General features: G+C 41.1%; 1 protein-coding gene across 6 annotated transcripts in view; it reads left to right on the forward strand.

The window, feature by feature from the left end:
* The window catches only part of trpm3 (transient receptor potential cation channel, subfamily M, member 3), a 212,716-nt gene that overhangs the window by 155,182 nt on the left and 38,910 nt on the right, over positions 1-18,624 (forward strand). For all 6 annotated transcript variants that reach the window (XM_051660259.1, XM_051660264.1, XM_051660273.1 and 3 more), the window contains 2 exons: positions 12,473-12,545; positions 18,175-18,275. In XM_051660259.1, coding sequence (XP_051516219.1) covers positions 12,473-12,545; positions 18,175-18,275 — 174 coding nt within the window. The remainder of the gene's footprint in view (positions 1-12,472; positions 12,546-18,174; positions 18,276-18,624) is intronic.

Here is an 18,624-nt window from a genome sequence, read left to right on the forward strand (position 1 = left end):
CAAAGTGACTTACAAAATGAGGAACATAAGCAATTCATCATACAAAAGCCAACAATATCCACAGTATCGCACTGCTAAGTTCTAATTGTAGCTGGAGTAGTACAGAAGTTAGAACAGAAGAAAGAGGTACATTCCAGGTTAAGTACAACAAGCTCTATCGAGCTCTGGTACAGCCCTCAGATTTTAAAAACATAGAATTTCTTTAATGCATTTGAATGAAAACAAAATAAGCAAACAAAATGCTTTAACAAAAATAAGATCTTCATATTTTTGAAAAAAACCCCTCTGGTCAACATGCCCCATAGGCTCTCATTGTAAGTGCATAACTGTAAACACGTTTTTCCCTTGTTTTTACAAACTGTGGGGCAAGCAGACATTATTTTTTTGTAATGTGAAATGCTGTTGATAGAGCTTGGCTCTGAAGCCATACAGTAGTGTAAGTGAAAAGGTTAAAAATGTATGTCAATCTTCACTGAATATCTTGACCTTCACCATAGCTCTCAAATCAAATTTGGCATCGATATAAAAGGAGCCCTTTTAGGGAAGTTACTTTGAAACTGTAGCTACAATAAAGGTATTTAAAAAGCAGTTAGCTACACTACATGCTAATAACAAAAAATAGCTAAGTACATTTAATGCTATAAAGGGTCAATGTCCTTTTAAATATATACAAACAGCAAAATATACAAAATATATTTAAATATATAAAGATATAATTTGTTCATACAGAGCAGTATTCATCAGGCACACAATTAGGATCTCAATTAGGATGACAGCAATAAAGTGAACAGATACATTTACACTAAATAAAACTAATACAACTAAAACACTCCAAATTCTATATCTGAGTTAAAATCAACAGCAGTATTTAACTACAAAAAAGGAGATGTAAAATACTCCACAGGGACTTCTGCCCAGAGATTTAAATGAATCAGTGATTTGCTGAATCGGTTCTGAACATATTAATTTAATCTGAACCGTCCAAATGAACCGATACAATCAATTTAATCTGACTTTCAAACACGTGACGAGAGTACAGTAGAGCTTGCGTATTGCGTTTATTTCTGTAGTTCACACATGGCTGCATAGTTGCGTGCAATAAAAAAAACGCAATTAAGTGCAACAAAATGTAATATCACTACTGTGGCAAAGTAGCTCCTTTACTGTAAAAGCTACACTATTTTTAAATAGCCGAGTTACTGTCACGCAGCACCCTACTGAAAAATTTAGTTAAGTTAAGCTGGCTCTACACTAGCAGACTCAAAACAACTCGTTTAGGCCGAGGGTGTCACACTGTAATGAATGAGGCTGATATCCCTTCAGCCGACCGCCAGAGGAAGCCCTCTCCCGAATACTGACACTGAACCGTTTCTTCTATGGTGACTTCCTGTTTGAATCATATAAATAGCCAGGCCTTGCCATTGTGACCTTGTGAAATACTGCCAGTTTTACTGCCTTATCAAGCGTTATTCTCATTGTCTGTTTCATTGCCTACTTGTTGTGACATTGTGCCTGCTTTACTGGATTACTATTTTGCTCTGTTTGCCTGGTTGGACTGATTACCTGTTAACAGCTACTTTGCCTGCTTCACGACTACGTCTCTGCCTTGTGTTTTGGATTTGTATGCTGATTGTAAATAAACCTCTTGCATTTGGATTATACCTTCGCCTCCATGTCGAGTCCCTCACAGAATACTTCGCCATCAATGAATCCAGCGGAAGATTCTCAGCTCCAGGCTGCATTTGCTCACCAGAGCGAACTGCTCAAAAGTTTCCAGGAACAGTTGGACCACCTAAGAGCTGCTCATGAGACCCTCACCTGCTATATCCGTTCCCTTCCATCTCCACAAGCTACACTGGTAAGTTTTGCTCTTCCTGATAAATTTGATGGCTCACCAGAGAAAGTAAGGGATTTTTACATCAATGTAAAGTCTATTTCTCCAATCAACAAGAGCCTTTCAGTTAGGAGTCCAAGAAATGTGCATTTATGATGACGTTACTTACCGGTAATGGATTAGACTGGGCCTCAGCTGTTTGGGAGAGTGATAATCAGCTTCAAATGTCATTTGATTACTTCGCTTCCCAGATCCATGAAGTGTTTGAATACCCAGAGGGAGATAAAGATGTCTCTGTTCAGCTGCTTCATGTACACCAGGGTTCACGTTCTGCAGCTGACTTTGCCATACACTTCAGGACATTAGCAGCCCAAAGTGGACAGAATGAAATTGCACTCAAGACTGTGTTCAAGACTACAATCTACAGGCCGAACTCGCATGCAAGGGTGAGGATTCAACTCTCACTGAATTAATTTCATTGGCAGTAAGGATTGATGATTTACTGCGCAATTCACCACGCTCCAAGATTAGCTCCAAGTCACGGCCATCAGTCCATAGTCAAGTCCAGGCATGCTCCGAAGCTCCTGAACCGATGCAGATCACCTATACCAGAGTTTCTGATGAAGAAAGCGATCGTCATCATTGGGAGCGACTGTGTTATTACTGTGGTGAAGGGAATCATCGAAAATCCACATGCCCTCACAAAGGCAAGAAATATCAAGACTCCAGAACTATTGTGAGTACCATGAACATTTCATCTCCCACAAACCACAGTTTCTCTCTTCCCACTGAGCTCTCCTTTTGATGACAAACTGAAATCTGTTTCTGCACTCATCGACACAGGGGCTGCTGTGAATAATTCACCAAGGTCTAGTACGAGAGCTCTATATCCCTACAGTACCTTGTATACCCACCATTAACATTATTGCTGTAAATAATGCACCTATAGGCACAGGTATCACTCACCAAACTGTTCCAGTGACACTACGGGTTGGATTGTTCCACACAGAGATTATATCTTTCTATATCATCGACTCACCCAAGTATCTTCTCATTCTGGGTCATCCATGGCTGGCTATCCATGATCCCATCATCTCCTGGAACCAGGGTGAGTTAAAACAATGGTCAGATTATTGTCAGTCAAACTGTCTTCATGTCACAGTCATCATGCCATGTTTAACTACTAGCATTGAAAGTCTTGAGAACCAAGCTAAAATCCAGGTCCCCAGGGAATATTCTGAATTCGCCAAGGTATTCAGCAAAATCAAGGCAACCCAACTACCCCCTCATCATCCATGGGACTTCACTGTTGATTTACTTCCCAATATGGCACCCCCTAGGTGCAAAGCCTATCCATTGTCAAGACCTGAAACCATGGCCATGGAGATTTATGTCGAGGAGGCTTTAGCTTCAGGGTTCATTTGTCCTTCCACCTCACCAGCTGCAGCAGGCTTCTTTGTCAAGAAGAAAGATGGAGGGCTCTGTCCATGCATTGACTACCAGGGACTGAATATGGTGACAATCAAATACGGGTACCCACTCCCTCTTGTGCCATCTGCCCTAGAACAACTACGTGAAGCACGCATCTACACAAAAGTGGATTTGAGGAGTGCTTACAACCTGATTTGTATTACAGAGGGAGACGAGTGTAAAACTGCATTTATCACCACTAGGGGGCACTATGAATTCCAGGTGATGCCTTATGGCCTGGCCAAACGCACCAGCTGTGTTCCAGTCATTCATTAACGAGATCTTAAGAGACCTCCACAACAATTGTGTCATTACCTACTTTGACGACTTCCTCATATACTCCCAAGATAAAGCACAACACATCAAAGATGTTAAAATGGTCCTCTCCCGCCTTCTGAAGCACCAACTCTACGTGAAAGCAGAAAAGTGTGTTCCATGTTACCCATACAACATTCTTGGGGTATATCATCAGTCATAGAGGTGTTGAGATGGATGACTCCAAGATCAAGGTAGTCACGGAGTGGCCAAGACCCAACACTGTTAAGGAGCTACAACGTTTCCTGGGTTATGCGAACTTCTACAGGAGATTTATCCGCAACTACAGTCTCATCTCTGCCCCTTTAACGTCATTGCTCAAAGTTAAACCATCCAACCTACCATGGAGTGACTCTGTTCAAAAAGCCTTCGACACCCTCAAGACAAGTTTCACGACTGCCCCCATTCTCAAGCACCCAGATCGTAACCAACCGTTCATTGTGGAAGTGGATGCCTCAGACTGTGGCATGGGGCGGTTCTCTCTCAATGCCACAGTAATCCTGGAAAACTTTATCCTTGTGCTTTTCCCATAAACTGAACTCGGCTGAGAGGAACTATGATGTTGGAAATAAAGAGCTACTCTCCATGAAGGCTGCGCTAGAAGAGAGATGCCACTGGCTTGAAGGTTCTGTCCATCCATTCCAAGTAATCACCGACCATAAGAACCTCAAATACATCAAGGGAGCAAAATGTCTCAATCCATGACAAGCCGGATGGTCACTCTTCACAAGGTTCCAATTCAGTCACCTAACACCCAGGCAGCAAGAACTGCAAAGCTGATGCTCTTTCCCATCGTAACGATCCCCTTCACAACATACCTCAAAACGAATCCATATTACCACCTTCTCTTGTCATCACACCCATAAGCTGGGACATCATGGAAGAAATCCAAAGAGCCCAACAAACAGACCCTGCACCACCTGAATGCCCTCCTACAAAACAGTACGTACCACGCACTCTACGCCAAAGAACAATCCAATGGATTCACACCTCCCTCAGCACTGGACACCCTGGCATCCAGAGGACTATAAGCCTGGTACATAACTTGTTTAGGTGGCCCTCAATCATTAATGATGTCACTGCTTATGTTAAGGTATGTCAAGTGTGTGCACAGTCTAAAAACCCTAGAGAACTGCCAGCCGGACTGCTACAGTCACTGTAGAGACCCTGGTCCCACCTGTCCTTCGACTTCATCACTGATCTGCCAAACTCCAATGGGTATACCACCATCTTTGTTATCATTGATCGTTTCTCTAAGTCATGCAGACTAATCCATCTGAAAGGTCTACCCACTGCCATGGAAACCGCTAACGCTCTTTTCCATCAAGTTTTCAGGATCTATGGTCTACCAGAAGACAGTGTCAGACCGGGGACTACAGTTCACTGGCAGGCTTTCTGTAAACAGCCAGACATCAACGTCAGCCTCATGTCTGGTTATCATCCTCAGGCTAACGGACAGGTGGAGAGACTAAACCAGGAAATCGGCAGGTATCTCAGGTCTTACTGCAGTTGAGAACAACAGAGGTGGAGCGACTTCCTCCCATGGGCTGAATACCCCAGAACTCCCTCACGAACTCATCTACTGGACTCACTCCCTTCCAATGTGTGCTGGGATACCAACCTCCTATGTTCCCTTGGTCGGGTGAACCCTCTACGGTGCCAGCGGTGGATGATTGGATCAGGCGGAGCGAGCAGGTGTGGGAGAGTGCGCACGTCAGATTGCAGCAGGCCGTCCGGGCCCAACAGATACAAGCTGATTGACGGAGGCATCCCCACCCCGACTATCGACCTGGCCAGAGAGTCTGGCTATCTACACTGGACCTCAAGTTGCAGCTACCCTGCAAGAAGCTCAGCCGAAGGTATGTTGGTCCATTTAGAATTGTCAGACAAATCAATCCTGTAACTTACCGACTGGAGCTACCTTCTAATTACTGCATCTCTCCTTTTCATGTGTCATTTTTGAAACATGTCCACCCGACATCTGGTCCCTGAACCACGGATCCTGAGCCTCCTCCTCCATTGGAGATCGGATCACCTGCTTACATGGTCAGAGAGATCATAACTCACGTCATCAAGGGGGCCAGATGCAGTATCTGGTGGACTGGGAAGGTTATGGACCAGAGAAGAGATACTTCATACTGTAACGTATGAGGCTGGTATCCCTTCAGCCGACAGCCAGAGGGAGCCCTCTCCCGAATACTGACACTGAACCGTTTCTTCTGTGGTGACTTCCTGTTTGTATCCTATTAATAGCCATGCCTTGCCATTGTGACCTTGTGAAGTATTGCCAGTTTTACTGCCTTACCAAGCATTATTCTCATTGTCTGTTTCATTGCCTACTTGTTATGACCATTGTGCCTGCTTTACTGGATTACTGTTTTGCTCTGTTTGCCTGGTTGGACTGATTACCTGTTAACTACTTCACATTACTGCTTCACGACTACATCTCTGCCTTGTGTTTTGGATTTGTATGCTGATTGTAAATAAACCTCCTGCATTTGGATTCTACCTTCGCCTCCCTTTTGAGTCCCTCACACACATATGCAGACTGTTTTGCTGAGATCTCGCTCTCTTCAGTCAGAGGTATGACACATGTCAATTAAAAATGGAGGGGTGACACACATAACGACTCACCGCAACTGTCTCTCTCTGACAAAATAACAAGAGTAAAATTGCAATTGCAATGGAGTGATTTGGGGCATTTTCAGACCTGTAGATTGCTTGATTTGGTCTTGGTTTGGCTAAAATAGTTACAATGTTGCATTTTCTTCATGGTTCGGTTGGCTTTCACAAGGTTATATTTTAAAATGCACCAAAACTGTAAAATGTCCGTCAAGGTTATTTTTATCTGTCAGTAGTTGCTTTTGCATTATTTCTGCAGAATGACATAATCACTAAGGATTTAATCAGCATATGTGATGATATGCAGCTGAGTGTAAAAGTTCTGATCAGCTTGTTATCTTGTCAGTTCTTCTCAGTGACAGAATTACTTTTTTCAAACAAAACATGTGTCTTTTCAGTGCCTGAAGCCATTAACTCAGCAGGGAGCCCCGATGGTCAAGTTATTAACAGCTCCCGCTGAGATGTGATAATGGGCAATCTGTCTCCCTCTGCCTGGCCAGCGGTTATGTTAATGAAGCTAACACCTGAAAATCATTGGAAAATCGGCTAGTGTAGAGCCAGTTTTAGTAGCGTCGCTACTTTCGTTTCTCCCCAACACTGGGGAAAAAGCTGTGTGAAGATCTTCAAAAAGTCTCCTGTTGTGTTCCTTGGAAAAAATAATAGTATATGGGCTAGGAATTATTTGAGGGTGAGTAAATGACAGTTGTAATTTTTGGGTGAACGATCACTTAAATTGTGATGAACAATGATGTAACTGTCTGCAGATTTTGTTACTGCTCTAGTAGGAGGCCCTGGAGGGCACCATTGTCATGAATGGTCTTTAGTTCAGGAAGACTGGCATCGAGTTGTAGAGTGGCGTGCTTCGACTTGTTAAGATAGACCCTAGTTAACAAACGTCTGGGGAATGGTTAAGCTATTTGTCAAGGCAATGTGTATGGCAAATTCAGTGGCATCCTCCCTGGAGCTGTTGCGCCTGAGGGCATACATTTGGAGGTCAGGGTAGGGTTGCACCAGCTGTGTGTAAGGTCTCACTTAAATTGGGACATAAAGTTCACACTAAGGGCTTAGTAACTACTAGCTAGATTGTAACTAAGTCAGTGCTTAATTTGGTTGCACCACCTGTTCTTTTTATTTTATTATTTTATCCCCTTTTCTCCCAATTTGGAATGCCCAATTCCCACTACTTAGTAGGTCCTCGTGGTGGCGCAGTTACTCACCTCAATCCAGGTGGCAGAGGACAAGTCTCAGTTCCGCACATCTTATCACGTGGCTCGTTGTGCATGACACCGCGGAAACTCTGCATGTGGAGGATCATGCTACTCTCCGTGATACACGCACAACTTACCATGCACCCCATTGAGAGCGAGAACCACTAATCATGACCACGAGGAATTTACCTCATGTGACTCTACCCTCCCTAGCAATCGGGCCAATTTGTTTGCTTAGGAGACCTGGCTCAAGTCACTCAGCACACCCTGGATTCGAACTTGCGACTCCAGGGGTGGTAGTCAGCATCAATACTCGTTGAGCTATCCAGGCCCGAGCTATCCAGGCCCGCACCATCTGTTCTTAAGGCAAGACTTAACTAGTAGGTCGTAAGCTCTCAAAGTAATGCATAGTCGCATAATGACCTTTTCTTGTACTGATCCGATAAACAGCCTACAAATTTGTACACAGAAGTGTTAAAAAGCTGTGAATTTCAGTTTGATCTTGTTACAGTTGATGTTCAAACCTGGTTTGCTCATGTAACCGTCAGCTGTAAAAAAAAAATTATATCCCCATTAAAATACAATACATAATAAAACAAGATTTCATTAATGGTAGCAGATCCGGATCTAGGCATGGGCAGGGGTGGGCAGAGCCCACCCAAACGTCTGTCTTGCCCACCCAATCAGAATTTAGGCAAAGACAGCATTAATCTTTTATTTTTTACAATTTGTGCATTGGTTAAAAGCAATCTGAGGCAGGCTGTGTGTTGAAGTTTAAGGGAGGGCTGTAGACTGCCCCAACCAATCAAAAATTAACACCAGAAAATTGCAGTATTTTTCTATGTTTTTATTGGCTGAAAGTAACTGTACTCCACACTCACGACTTGCTTTCAATAGCGGAGAAGCAGACTCTGACAGACATGACATGAGCGATTAACATTAACAAGCAGAAGTATTTGCATACAATGCATATATTATTGGTTCCTATAAGGAAGTCTGTTAGTGGCTCCGGCAGCAGTGACCGTGATGTGGCGACTGTTGTTTCACAAACTCCATTTTCCCCAGCTCCTGCTTCAGAAATAAATCCGTCTCCCTCCACCTCAGCCCCCCAAAATCACGATGCCAGTGGCAGTGAAATACTGGACCTAAATTTAAATACACCTTCCCTGCCAATATTAAATAGGTACCCCAAACATGCATTTCGGTCCATATCATGTAATTTAATGTTGGATGGTACCGTTCGTGTCCATGGCTCGAATACAGCATTTTGCGGGACGCATGCTTTTGTTTCCCCTGTCGTAAGTTCGGTGTCGCTAATGAGAGAGATGTCGTTTTTACCTCGCGTGGTTATACCAATTGGAAAGCAGCACTGGAACGCAACAGGGGTATGCAGAAACATGCACCCAGCCACTGTCATGTGCAGTCTATGGCAGCCTGGTCCGAATTAAAATGTCGGGAGGCATCTGGCAAAACTATAGACTGAATGCTAGTGGGCAAAACGCAGTTGGAAAAAAACAGATATTATGTGAAAGCATTGGAGGTGTGGTTAAATTTCTCTGTGTAAATGAGTAAGGGCTGCGTGGAACCACAGAAACAAACAATGATATATCTGCAGGCCTCTTCCTGAACTTGTCTGAATACACCTTAGAAAAGGATCCATTTCTGGCCGATATAGTAAAGGATATGCCAAAACATGCAAAGTATACTTCTAAGGACATTCAGAACGAAATCACTGAAACACTGGCTGATATGGTGCTTTCTGAGATTAAGTGCAGATACACAGATGCTGACTCTGCAGGGTTTTGCCTTAAAAGTGATGGGACACGAGACAAGTGTAATATGGAAAACTTGTCTGTAATGATTAGGTTTGTGTGCAGTTCCTTGCCAGAGGAGCATTTGACTGGGTTGCTTGACTTGCATCAACTAGATGCTGAATACATTTCCATTCAAATGTTGAGCCACCTTTCAGCTGCTGGCTACAGTGCTGACAACATAGTTAGTCAGTGCTATGATAGTGCCTCAGTGATAAGTGGGGTACAAGGCGGTGTACAAGCCCTGCTGCAAAACAAACTTGATCGGTATATACCTTACATTCATTGTTATAACCACCTGCTACATTTAGCAGTTGTGCATGCTATCCAGTGTGAGCCATGTGGGAAATAGTTTTTTGACTTTGCCAGTTCCCTATACAACTTTTTCCATCACCACTACATGGCTGAGAAGTATGATGGTCCTTGTCTTAAACGATTATTGGAAATTCGATGGACAAGCCATTATGATGTGACAAGGTGCATTATTAAGAAAGAATGAAAATATTCTTCTCAGCATCCTCTCAAACACTGCAGAGGATGATTTTGCCAGCACTGAGGCAGCAGGCCTTTTAATCCAAATCAAAAGGCACAATTTTTTTTTGAAACAGGGAAATTTCTAGTCTGGGTAGTTGGTGTCCTGAAACTAGCTAATGCTATTCTCCAGTCTCAGACAGTGGACATGTGTAAAGCTGTTGAGGTTGTCAGTGTGTCCTTGGAGTCCCTAAAGGCAATTGGCAGAAATGAGTTTCAGACATGTGGTGATTTAGACCTTTCCAGGAGAAGAACACTGAATATACAACTAGATGACACTTAAGGATAAGTCCTTGATGGTATCGCCGAATAGGCCAACCTGGGAGACGGGGGCATCAAGGAACTTTACCTTTTCAGCCTCCCTCGTCTCTATGAAATTGAGCCATAGGTGGCGCTCCTGGACCACCAGGGTGGACATTGACTGCCCGAGATTCCACGCCGTGACCTTCGTCAGTCACAGAGCACAGCTCCTGCATCAATCCTGGGTCAGAACTACCCTCGTGCAGTTCTCTTAGCGCCTTGGCTTGGTGCACCTGCAGGAGAGAGATGGCATGCAGGGTGGAGGCAGCCTGTCCAGCGGCACCATAGGTCTTAGTCGCCAGAGACGTCGTAAACCTACAGGTGCTGGACGGGAGTCTCGGGCGGTTCCACCAGGTGGCGGCGTTTTGCGGGCACAGGTGCACCGCAACCACCTTATCCACCTGGGGAATCGCCGAGTACCCCCTGGCAGCCCCACCGTCAAGGTTAGTAAGAGCGGAAGAGCTCCGAGACCAGAAGAATCATGATCTGTATTTAAATCTCAATTTATCCCCACAATTGCCACCCAGGATATCTGCCCACCCACCCTTCCATAGCTGGCAAGAACCGGGCCTGAATGGTAACCTATATTTGGCCTATGTAAATAACAATATTCAATAACTGTATCTAAAATGAATAAAGGACAATAAATAAATAATTACTTACACAACAGTCTGGAAAAAAAAAAGACATTTATTAATTTAAATATATCTTATATATATTGTATATGTTGAAACTTGACACCGTACACAGGAAACTGCACCATTAGATTGGTTTCATGCTGAAGAAGTACGTTTTTTTTATATATTGTTTTCTCTCTCGTAAATCTAAATGAATGTAAATGTCAACATCGTACTGTATGTTGAAATGATTGATGCCTGTCATGCAAAACATAAGTTCATTGATGTCATAAAATATCATTTTGCTTTTTTATTCCAAGCGTTACTCCAGATCAGAGGCTTCCATAAATATTTAGTTTATACATAGGGTTATGTCCTGCCTAAGTTTAATGGTGTAATGCTCGAATATTTAGTAGTGTGTAAATTGTGACTTAGTGCCCATTTACTTGGCAAAGTTGTAACGTACGTATAGCTGGTGCAACCGGCCCCAGGTGTAAATGTGATGTGTAAATGTGATGTTGGCCTTAATATCTATCATGATTAGTCTATCAAAACACTATAATCACTCAACTGGAGTGAGTCCCATATTAGGGACTTACTTGGAACTGGGATACTGGAGGTTCATTAGATGTATGGGGGACATGATAGCCTAGCCAGGGACTATCACTCCACTTGTCTGTGTTTGTGGCATTTCAGACAGAAAGGGCTTGCACAGTGTGTCTAAAATGTAAGTTATTCAAATTGAACTTCTGTATACTAGCAGTATCACATTTGCAATCGTGCCAATGTGCCTACTATTCAAAGCAGATTTCCTTGTGTGATACTGCAATATCACAATGTTTTTTCTCACCCAGGATAGAGGGTATGGATTAAACTGACATATACTGAGCACTACTGTAAAAGTCAATATTACAATCCTCTCATGGCTCCAACACACACACAGAAGCTGTTGGGTCACCTCCACAGTCACAGGGTCATCAATAACAGTCACTTCAGTAATTGCCCAGCACCAAACTCTTTGTAGAGGAGATGAAGTGCTCCTTTGATACGACCACATCCCATTTACTCTCCAATTTTATAGCAACAGGGTTCATACAGCACACAGAACCGGCTCACCACACAAAGATGTAAGCATATATCTCATCCATTACATTATGCATCAATACTGAGACATTTTGAAGGATTATGTGTTCATTTATTTAAGCACATCGAAGTGCTCTTCATTCCGTTTCCTGTTATCACCACCTTTAAAACTCGTACACACACCCTAGATGTGCCATCATTTCATGGTTGCTTTAGGAGATGAAAACGGAAAAACCATTGACATTAGGCTGAACTAATCCTCCTGCTGCTACAGATTAGTTCATTTGTCCACACCAGGCAGAGATGGAAAACGGCAACTGAAAGAAAGGTGGATTGTTCAAATGACAGGCATTAGATTAATGGCCTGTCCACTTTATTATAAATGCTCTGGAATTCAGAACACACACATTGCTTATGTGGAGCTGCAAGATGCCCTTCATATGTGGGGGTGCAGTGATTACAGAACTGCAGTTCCCGTTTTCGCAGTGCATACAATGCATCACTGTAGATCCCACTCAGCTCTTGATTCTAGTCACTTCTCTTTGCTACTGTCAAGATATAAAGCATTATCCTCTGGATTTATCCCATTAACACTATCATACTCTTTCACATGTGACATTCATATAGCTCTTGCTTCATATAATGTGATACCAGCAATAATGTGATGTCTTTCTTCCTCAGATAACAGTGTTCCGGATGGGATCAGAGGGACACCAAGACATTGATTTGGCCATTCTAACAGCTCTCCTGAAAGGTACTCTAATATGTGTACATTTTTGGATAATCAGATGAAGAGGCTGACCGATAGTGGATTATGCCAATACTGATAACTAAGGTGGTGTAAAAAGGCAGATAACCGATAAATCGGCCGATAGTTTTTCAAAAAATATTCTTAGTCGTTCCTAACTGTGATGGGTACAGACATAGAGGCTACAAGGGTCCAAAATAAATAAAATCCCAGATGCAGTTTATTATCAACCAAAATCCCAATAATAACCAGATTTATTTTTTAGATTTCTTAATTTGCAATGATGGAGACTTCACTCCCTTGAGTGAACATGAGGAATCAAATTTTCCTTGGTCTTTTCACATTTAAGATGTTATTGTACCATAAAAACATACTGTGAGTTTCAGAACTCAAAACTTCCTCCTCATTGCAAGAAGAGCATTTGTTTAAACCAAGCTGCCAAAACGACTCGTTCTCTACTTCCTCCAAAATGTGATGTTACACTATAGTAGGAATTTGCATTTGACCGCCTCCACAATAACACATCAACAATGTCTACTTTACCTTATCACTTCTGTAGCCCGCCCTGCAGTGGTGAGCAGTGAGATAGCAAGTAGAGAGCCAAGGGTCAGAATGAGGGTGGAAAATGATCATGTTTTACAAATATATAGTTAATTTACTTATATATTACTAATATAAGTGTAAAAAAGGCATGTCATGACCCCTTTAAGTATTTACCAAATTAAGCCTTTTATAGACTATATATTCACTAGATGAGGTTTAATGAGGAATGAGGTTTATTATTATGTACAGGATATGTAGTTGAAGACACGACGTATGTACTGATGGGGGACATTTCCATACACTCACAATTTTCTTTGTATGCCCTAGCTTAAATTTAGAACACTTAATTATCTACTCAAAAATAACAAATTATGCATTAAAGTGAGGATAAAAATGTTGTCAGTGATGAAAGATTTAGATTCAGCAAATCCTCACATAATTGTTTTTTATTTCACCTCTAAAGGCTGCTGTTATACTGAAGAACTAACTGTTCTAACTGAGAAATGTTCCAGCAATGTTCTGTAACTATTGGCATAGATTTTTGACAATAAATTATAATTCCAAAAACAACTATCGGCACTGATTAATATGTAAAAATGATATACCGTTTTTTACCTCTAATCAGATGCGTCTTTTGACTTCCAAAGCTTGTTGATTTAAATAATTGTCATTTGTGAAAGAATGATGAAGGCGCTTCGTAACATCTTAAAGGTGCTAAATTATAAGCAATTTTACAACACATAAAATTCATTACCTGGCAGGAATCTCTGAAATAGGTGACGTTAGAATCCTCACCTGTCTTTGTGATAGTCGTAGGCTCTGTAAACAAAGAAGTGTCAGGGAAGTGGCTTGTTCTTTTATAACCCATCAAAAAAAAAAAAAAAAAATGCTTTCTGCTTGGCAATCAATTTTAGTGTTTGGGTTTGCTGACATGTCTTTGGAGGGTGGGGTTTGGGTTTTTTGATGGTCTAAGTCAAGACTAAGTCTAAAGGAAGTTAGCAAAGCAACGGATGACTTTTCCAAGTCATCCACAGTAATGTCCTCCAGGTTCTGTCAGTCAGCTCCTACAACACTCAAAAATAATATTGTTCCCCTATATAATACATTATATTTCTTACAGGTAGATGCCATCCCATATCAGAGGTCTGAACACACTAACTTCCATTTTGCCACCCACCTCATAGCGACTTTAGGTCATCAGTGCACACAATCAATAGGTTAACAGGACGTTTGATGCTGAGAGTGAAGTGCAAGCTCTACTGGTTTGGCTTCTTAAGACCCACTTTAAATCCATACCAAAAGACTGGATTTCAGTGAAGCCTTTCCCCCAAAAGCTCCATGTTTTGCCTAGAAAGCCAGCAGCATGTCTCTTGCATAATTCATAATACTATGCAGTGCATCTAAAGAATGATTTAGTCCTGCAGTCCTTAGCTTTCTCATATTCCCTTGATGATTTTATAATGTATGCATATCAGTCTGGATAAAGTCAAAGAACAGATATTGTCTCATACGTTTGAGTTCCTACAGGCAGTGATAAGTCACCAAACGCCATAGAAGTCACAAAATGATTATAGAGTGGCACAACTAACTGTGACCCCCATGGAATTAGATATATGATGTGCTAATAAAGTTGTCTAAGGGTCAGATTTGGTAATTTTCGCCATTGTTTTATAAATGTATATCACATACATTTTAAATCACATTTAAATGTCCTGATAGGAAGTTAATCGAATGTACTGTCACTAATGTAAGAAAGCATGAAGTCTCATTTTGTGTTTTGAGTTTTCTCTTTTTCCTCAGTATAAACAGCAATGCAATACAGGATTACTTGGGGTCTCTTTTGACAAGACCCTTCCTGCTTTCTAATCTGGTAAACATATGGCATGATCGATGCCATTGCACGCAAGATGTGTCAAGATTTATTACAATGTAGTGAAATTAAATGGAGAGCACAACTCGTTCACCAGTTGTTCCAATTTTCTGTGTTCAAAGCAGCAGAAAATAGCGAATAAAACTTACCCTCAGAGACTTAATTGTACATAATTATGTGACCAGTACAGTATCTGCTGATACAGCACCTTTATGTTGCTGAGGAGCATTTAATGTAAGAGCAGTAAGTTGTAGTGTTGAAAACACTATGATCATCTTTATTAAAATAAAGCATGCATCCCACAGATTCCAAGTCAGTAGCAGTGTTAAATTTGCCTTTTCTTCAGGTCTGTGATCAGTGTTACATTTGTAGGGCTTTACTGGTTGTTTAGATCAGTGTTACTATCAGAAATAATTAATAATTATTTCTGTAGTTATTAATCAATATTTAAATTAATTTATTGGATCTAACTCATTAAAACCTCATATGGGACTCCAGTAAATGTAGTGTGCTACGTTTAGGAGCAAGTTTGGTTATTAGCAATAATTAATAATTATCAAAGATAATTATTAATTATAAAAATCAATAGAACATTGATGAGAATCAGTGTTAGCTTTTTTTAATCCTTTAAAATCAACACTTATCAAAGATAATAGTTAATTGTTAACATCGATGAAACATTAAAATTAACACTAGCTTATTGATCATTCAAATTCAATCAAAGATAATTATCAATTATCAAAAATCAATAGAATATTAATAAGGATTAACATTGACGAGGCACCACCCTGGAATCAGGGACTAATAACTGAATATTAAAACAGTCTCAATATTAGATTGTTTTCTTAGGAAAATCGACATCCGAAGAATATCCATTTTCGGGAAAAAAACAATGAATGAAGGCTTGAATCCGAGCACTGACATCCCGTCAGCATGACACAGGCGTATGCAAAACAAACCAAAACACTTCTCTTTGTAATATAAACAAAAGTTTATTTATGCAGTAATATCAATTAATAATTAATACAATGCAGTCAATAAACTTCCGACTTACAGCTACAAACTAATCAGTGACATGATTAGATATGGAAATAAAAAGAATCCCATAACACATAAGGTGTGACAGAGTGAGTGTGTGTGTCAGTGTGGTTAGTGAGAGAGAGAGAGAGAGAGAGAGAGATGATTAAGTGACAGCCCGAAAGCTGATTTCGCGATAGCTGGAGATAAAGCAGCCGTGTTCATCACTCAGAGACGCGGTTTTACGAGCGGGGCTCGTAAAAGTCCCTTGTTATTTGACTCTTTAATGGATGAACTCAGTTGCTGTCTCACCCGCGATGGCGAAAATGCACAACAGTCCATTTTGGTTGGACCACAATACAGCAAAACAAATTCGTGATAATTAATACCCTGAGTATTAATAATGAGTGGACATGGCGGTCCGTAAACTGTACAAGCAAAAACCTTGAAACACAAGAATAACACACTATAATATTCTATCTCTGCCCAGACGTAACCTCTTACTTGAATCGCATGAGGACACAGGTAGAATGTGTTTTCCTCCGTCATTTAACTTTGACCCGGTTCCTTGAGGCTCGGGTGATGACGGGGGCCGTTTCCTCGCGCTGTCAGCGGGCGGTACGGCTGTTGATTCTTGGCGGGCTGGCGGAGAACTCAGAAATGTCGACTTGATTGAAGATGGAAGAGAAATCTTTAATCTCTTCACTTCTGTAGGCCAACGGATGAAGATGCGAATTGCTCAGCTGTCTCCTTCGGATCCGTTAGAGTGTTCGGTTGAACACAGAGTAATCTCAACTCATCCAGCGAGATGGAGATCGTATGGCTACAGTTTCAAGTCGGACATTACTTCCTTAAGCCACGAGGTTGCACCGGAGAGCAGCAAAAAGCTACGTCCGTGTTCGGTGAACAAAGTCGCTGGAAGCAACTTTGGAAGCATTTCAGAATTATTTGAAGTCCTGATGATGTCATGTTTGAGGGACGTTCTGTTGTGTGCCTCATCCAATAGGAGTTGAGAGCTCGATCCTTTAGAGGGCAAGGCTTCATGGATCTGTAGTCTGTTTTGGACTCCCTTTGTTTGATTTTGGCGCGATTTTTGTCAGTAAAATTTACGACTTAGAAGGAGGGGGCTTGAGGAATGTTTTTTTATGACTGTTAGGCCTGCCTTTGTCTTCTGTCTGAATACATGAGGCCCAACACATTAAAGAGAATTTCACACATATATTCAATCTTACTATGTTAAACTGCTTGTGGCCCATCAATGCCTTGCACATTATTACATCTGTCTTTATTTTGGCCTTTTTTTACATAAGGAACTCATTATTTCCATGTTTAACTAACATGGTATGACTTTCCAATGACATCAGTCTGCAGTGTTGCAAGAAGATCTCACTTCTGTTTAACAGTTTAAGAGTCTTTTAGATGAACAAGGATGAACAAGCAGGCCACTTCCATATTTTGGTTTAACAGCCTATAAATCGAGTCAAGCAGTTTATTTTCTAGTACTTAACAGAGATTATGCAAATCCTGAATATGGTTTTATACATGGCAGCACCTCGACAAGCCACGGAGATGTCTGTTTAATTGACTGTGTCTGAAAAGATTACCCTCATAAAAGTAAATGTAGAAGCATCAGGCCATGGTAAGAAAGACAAATGTCCCGTTGCTCAGGGATATGGTTTATTAGCTGAGTAGGGGCAGAGCAAAGTATCAGAGACCCTGGAGAGTGCTTTCCTCTCTGATTTATCTCTAGAATCAGCTCATTAAACAAGCATAACGGTATGCATTGTAATGATATGAGAGCCAGCAGAAGTTGGGTATTTCCTAGGATTCTCCACTATGTGAGAGGTACTTATAAGTCAAGGGGAGATTAGATGATTTTCAAGATATCAGCATAAAGATTAAGTAATGTTTTGCACTCAGTTACACACTGTACCATTGTATATTTTATCATTGCCTTTTTTTAAGCTGGTTTTGTTTGAACTTTCTTACACAGATCTCTGGAATAATCGTTTTTATTGGTTAATCAATCATGGCCTCTGTGGTCAAATATTTTTTATTATTATGTTGAACAATGTACAGTCAGTCATTGTCACCAAAAAAAATAAAAAATAAATAACTCTTCAGACTGAAGTTCTGATTATTATGTAGAGTTTTGGGCTTATTATGCAATAATGACTAATGTGCTCTTTTTGCCCATTTGTCCAGGTGCCAATGCCTCAGCTCCAGATCAACTAAGTCTGGCCTTGGCCTGGAATAGAGTGGACATCGCCCGGAGCCAGATCTTCATTTATGGACAGCAGTGGCCTGTAGGAAATATGCACTCACACAAACACACTACCTCAGAGCACATAATTACTCATAGATATAAATACAAAGACACTTTATTAATCACAGATAAGACATTTTGTTAAAAGAAATACTTCTGTGTACTTCTGACTCTAATTACTTGATACTAATGATACTAACTTGCAGGCTGCGTTTCAATCAGAATAAAATTAATTAATCAATTTAATGGCTAGGGGTGGGTAAAAATATTGATTTCCTGATGCATCACGATCTTCATTTGTACAATACCGATTCTTATCCCAAGATCAGTCTTTTACTCCATGCACAACCCTCTTCTATTATCAGAGGAAATCACTCGCATTTGCAAAC

The sequence above is a fragment of the Myxocyprinus asiaticus genome, chromosome 3, assembly GCF_019703515.2.
Source record: "Myxocyprinus asiaticus isolate MX2 ecotype Aquarium Trade chromosome 3, UBuf_Myxa_2, whole genome shotgun sequence".
NCBI lineage: Eukaryota > Metazoa > Chordata > Actinopteri > Cypriniformes > Catostomidae > Myxocyprinus > Myxocyprinus asiaticus.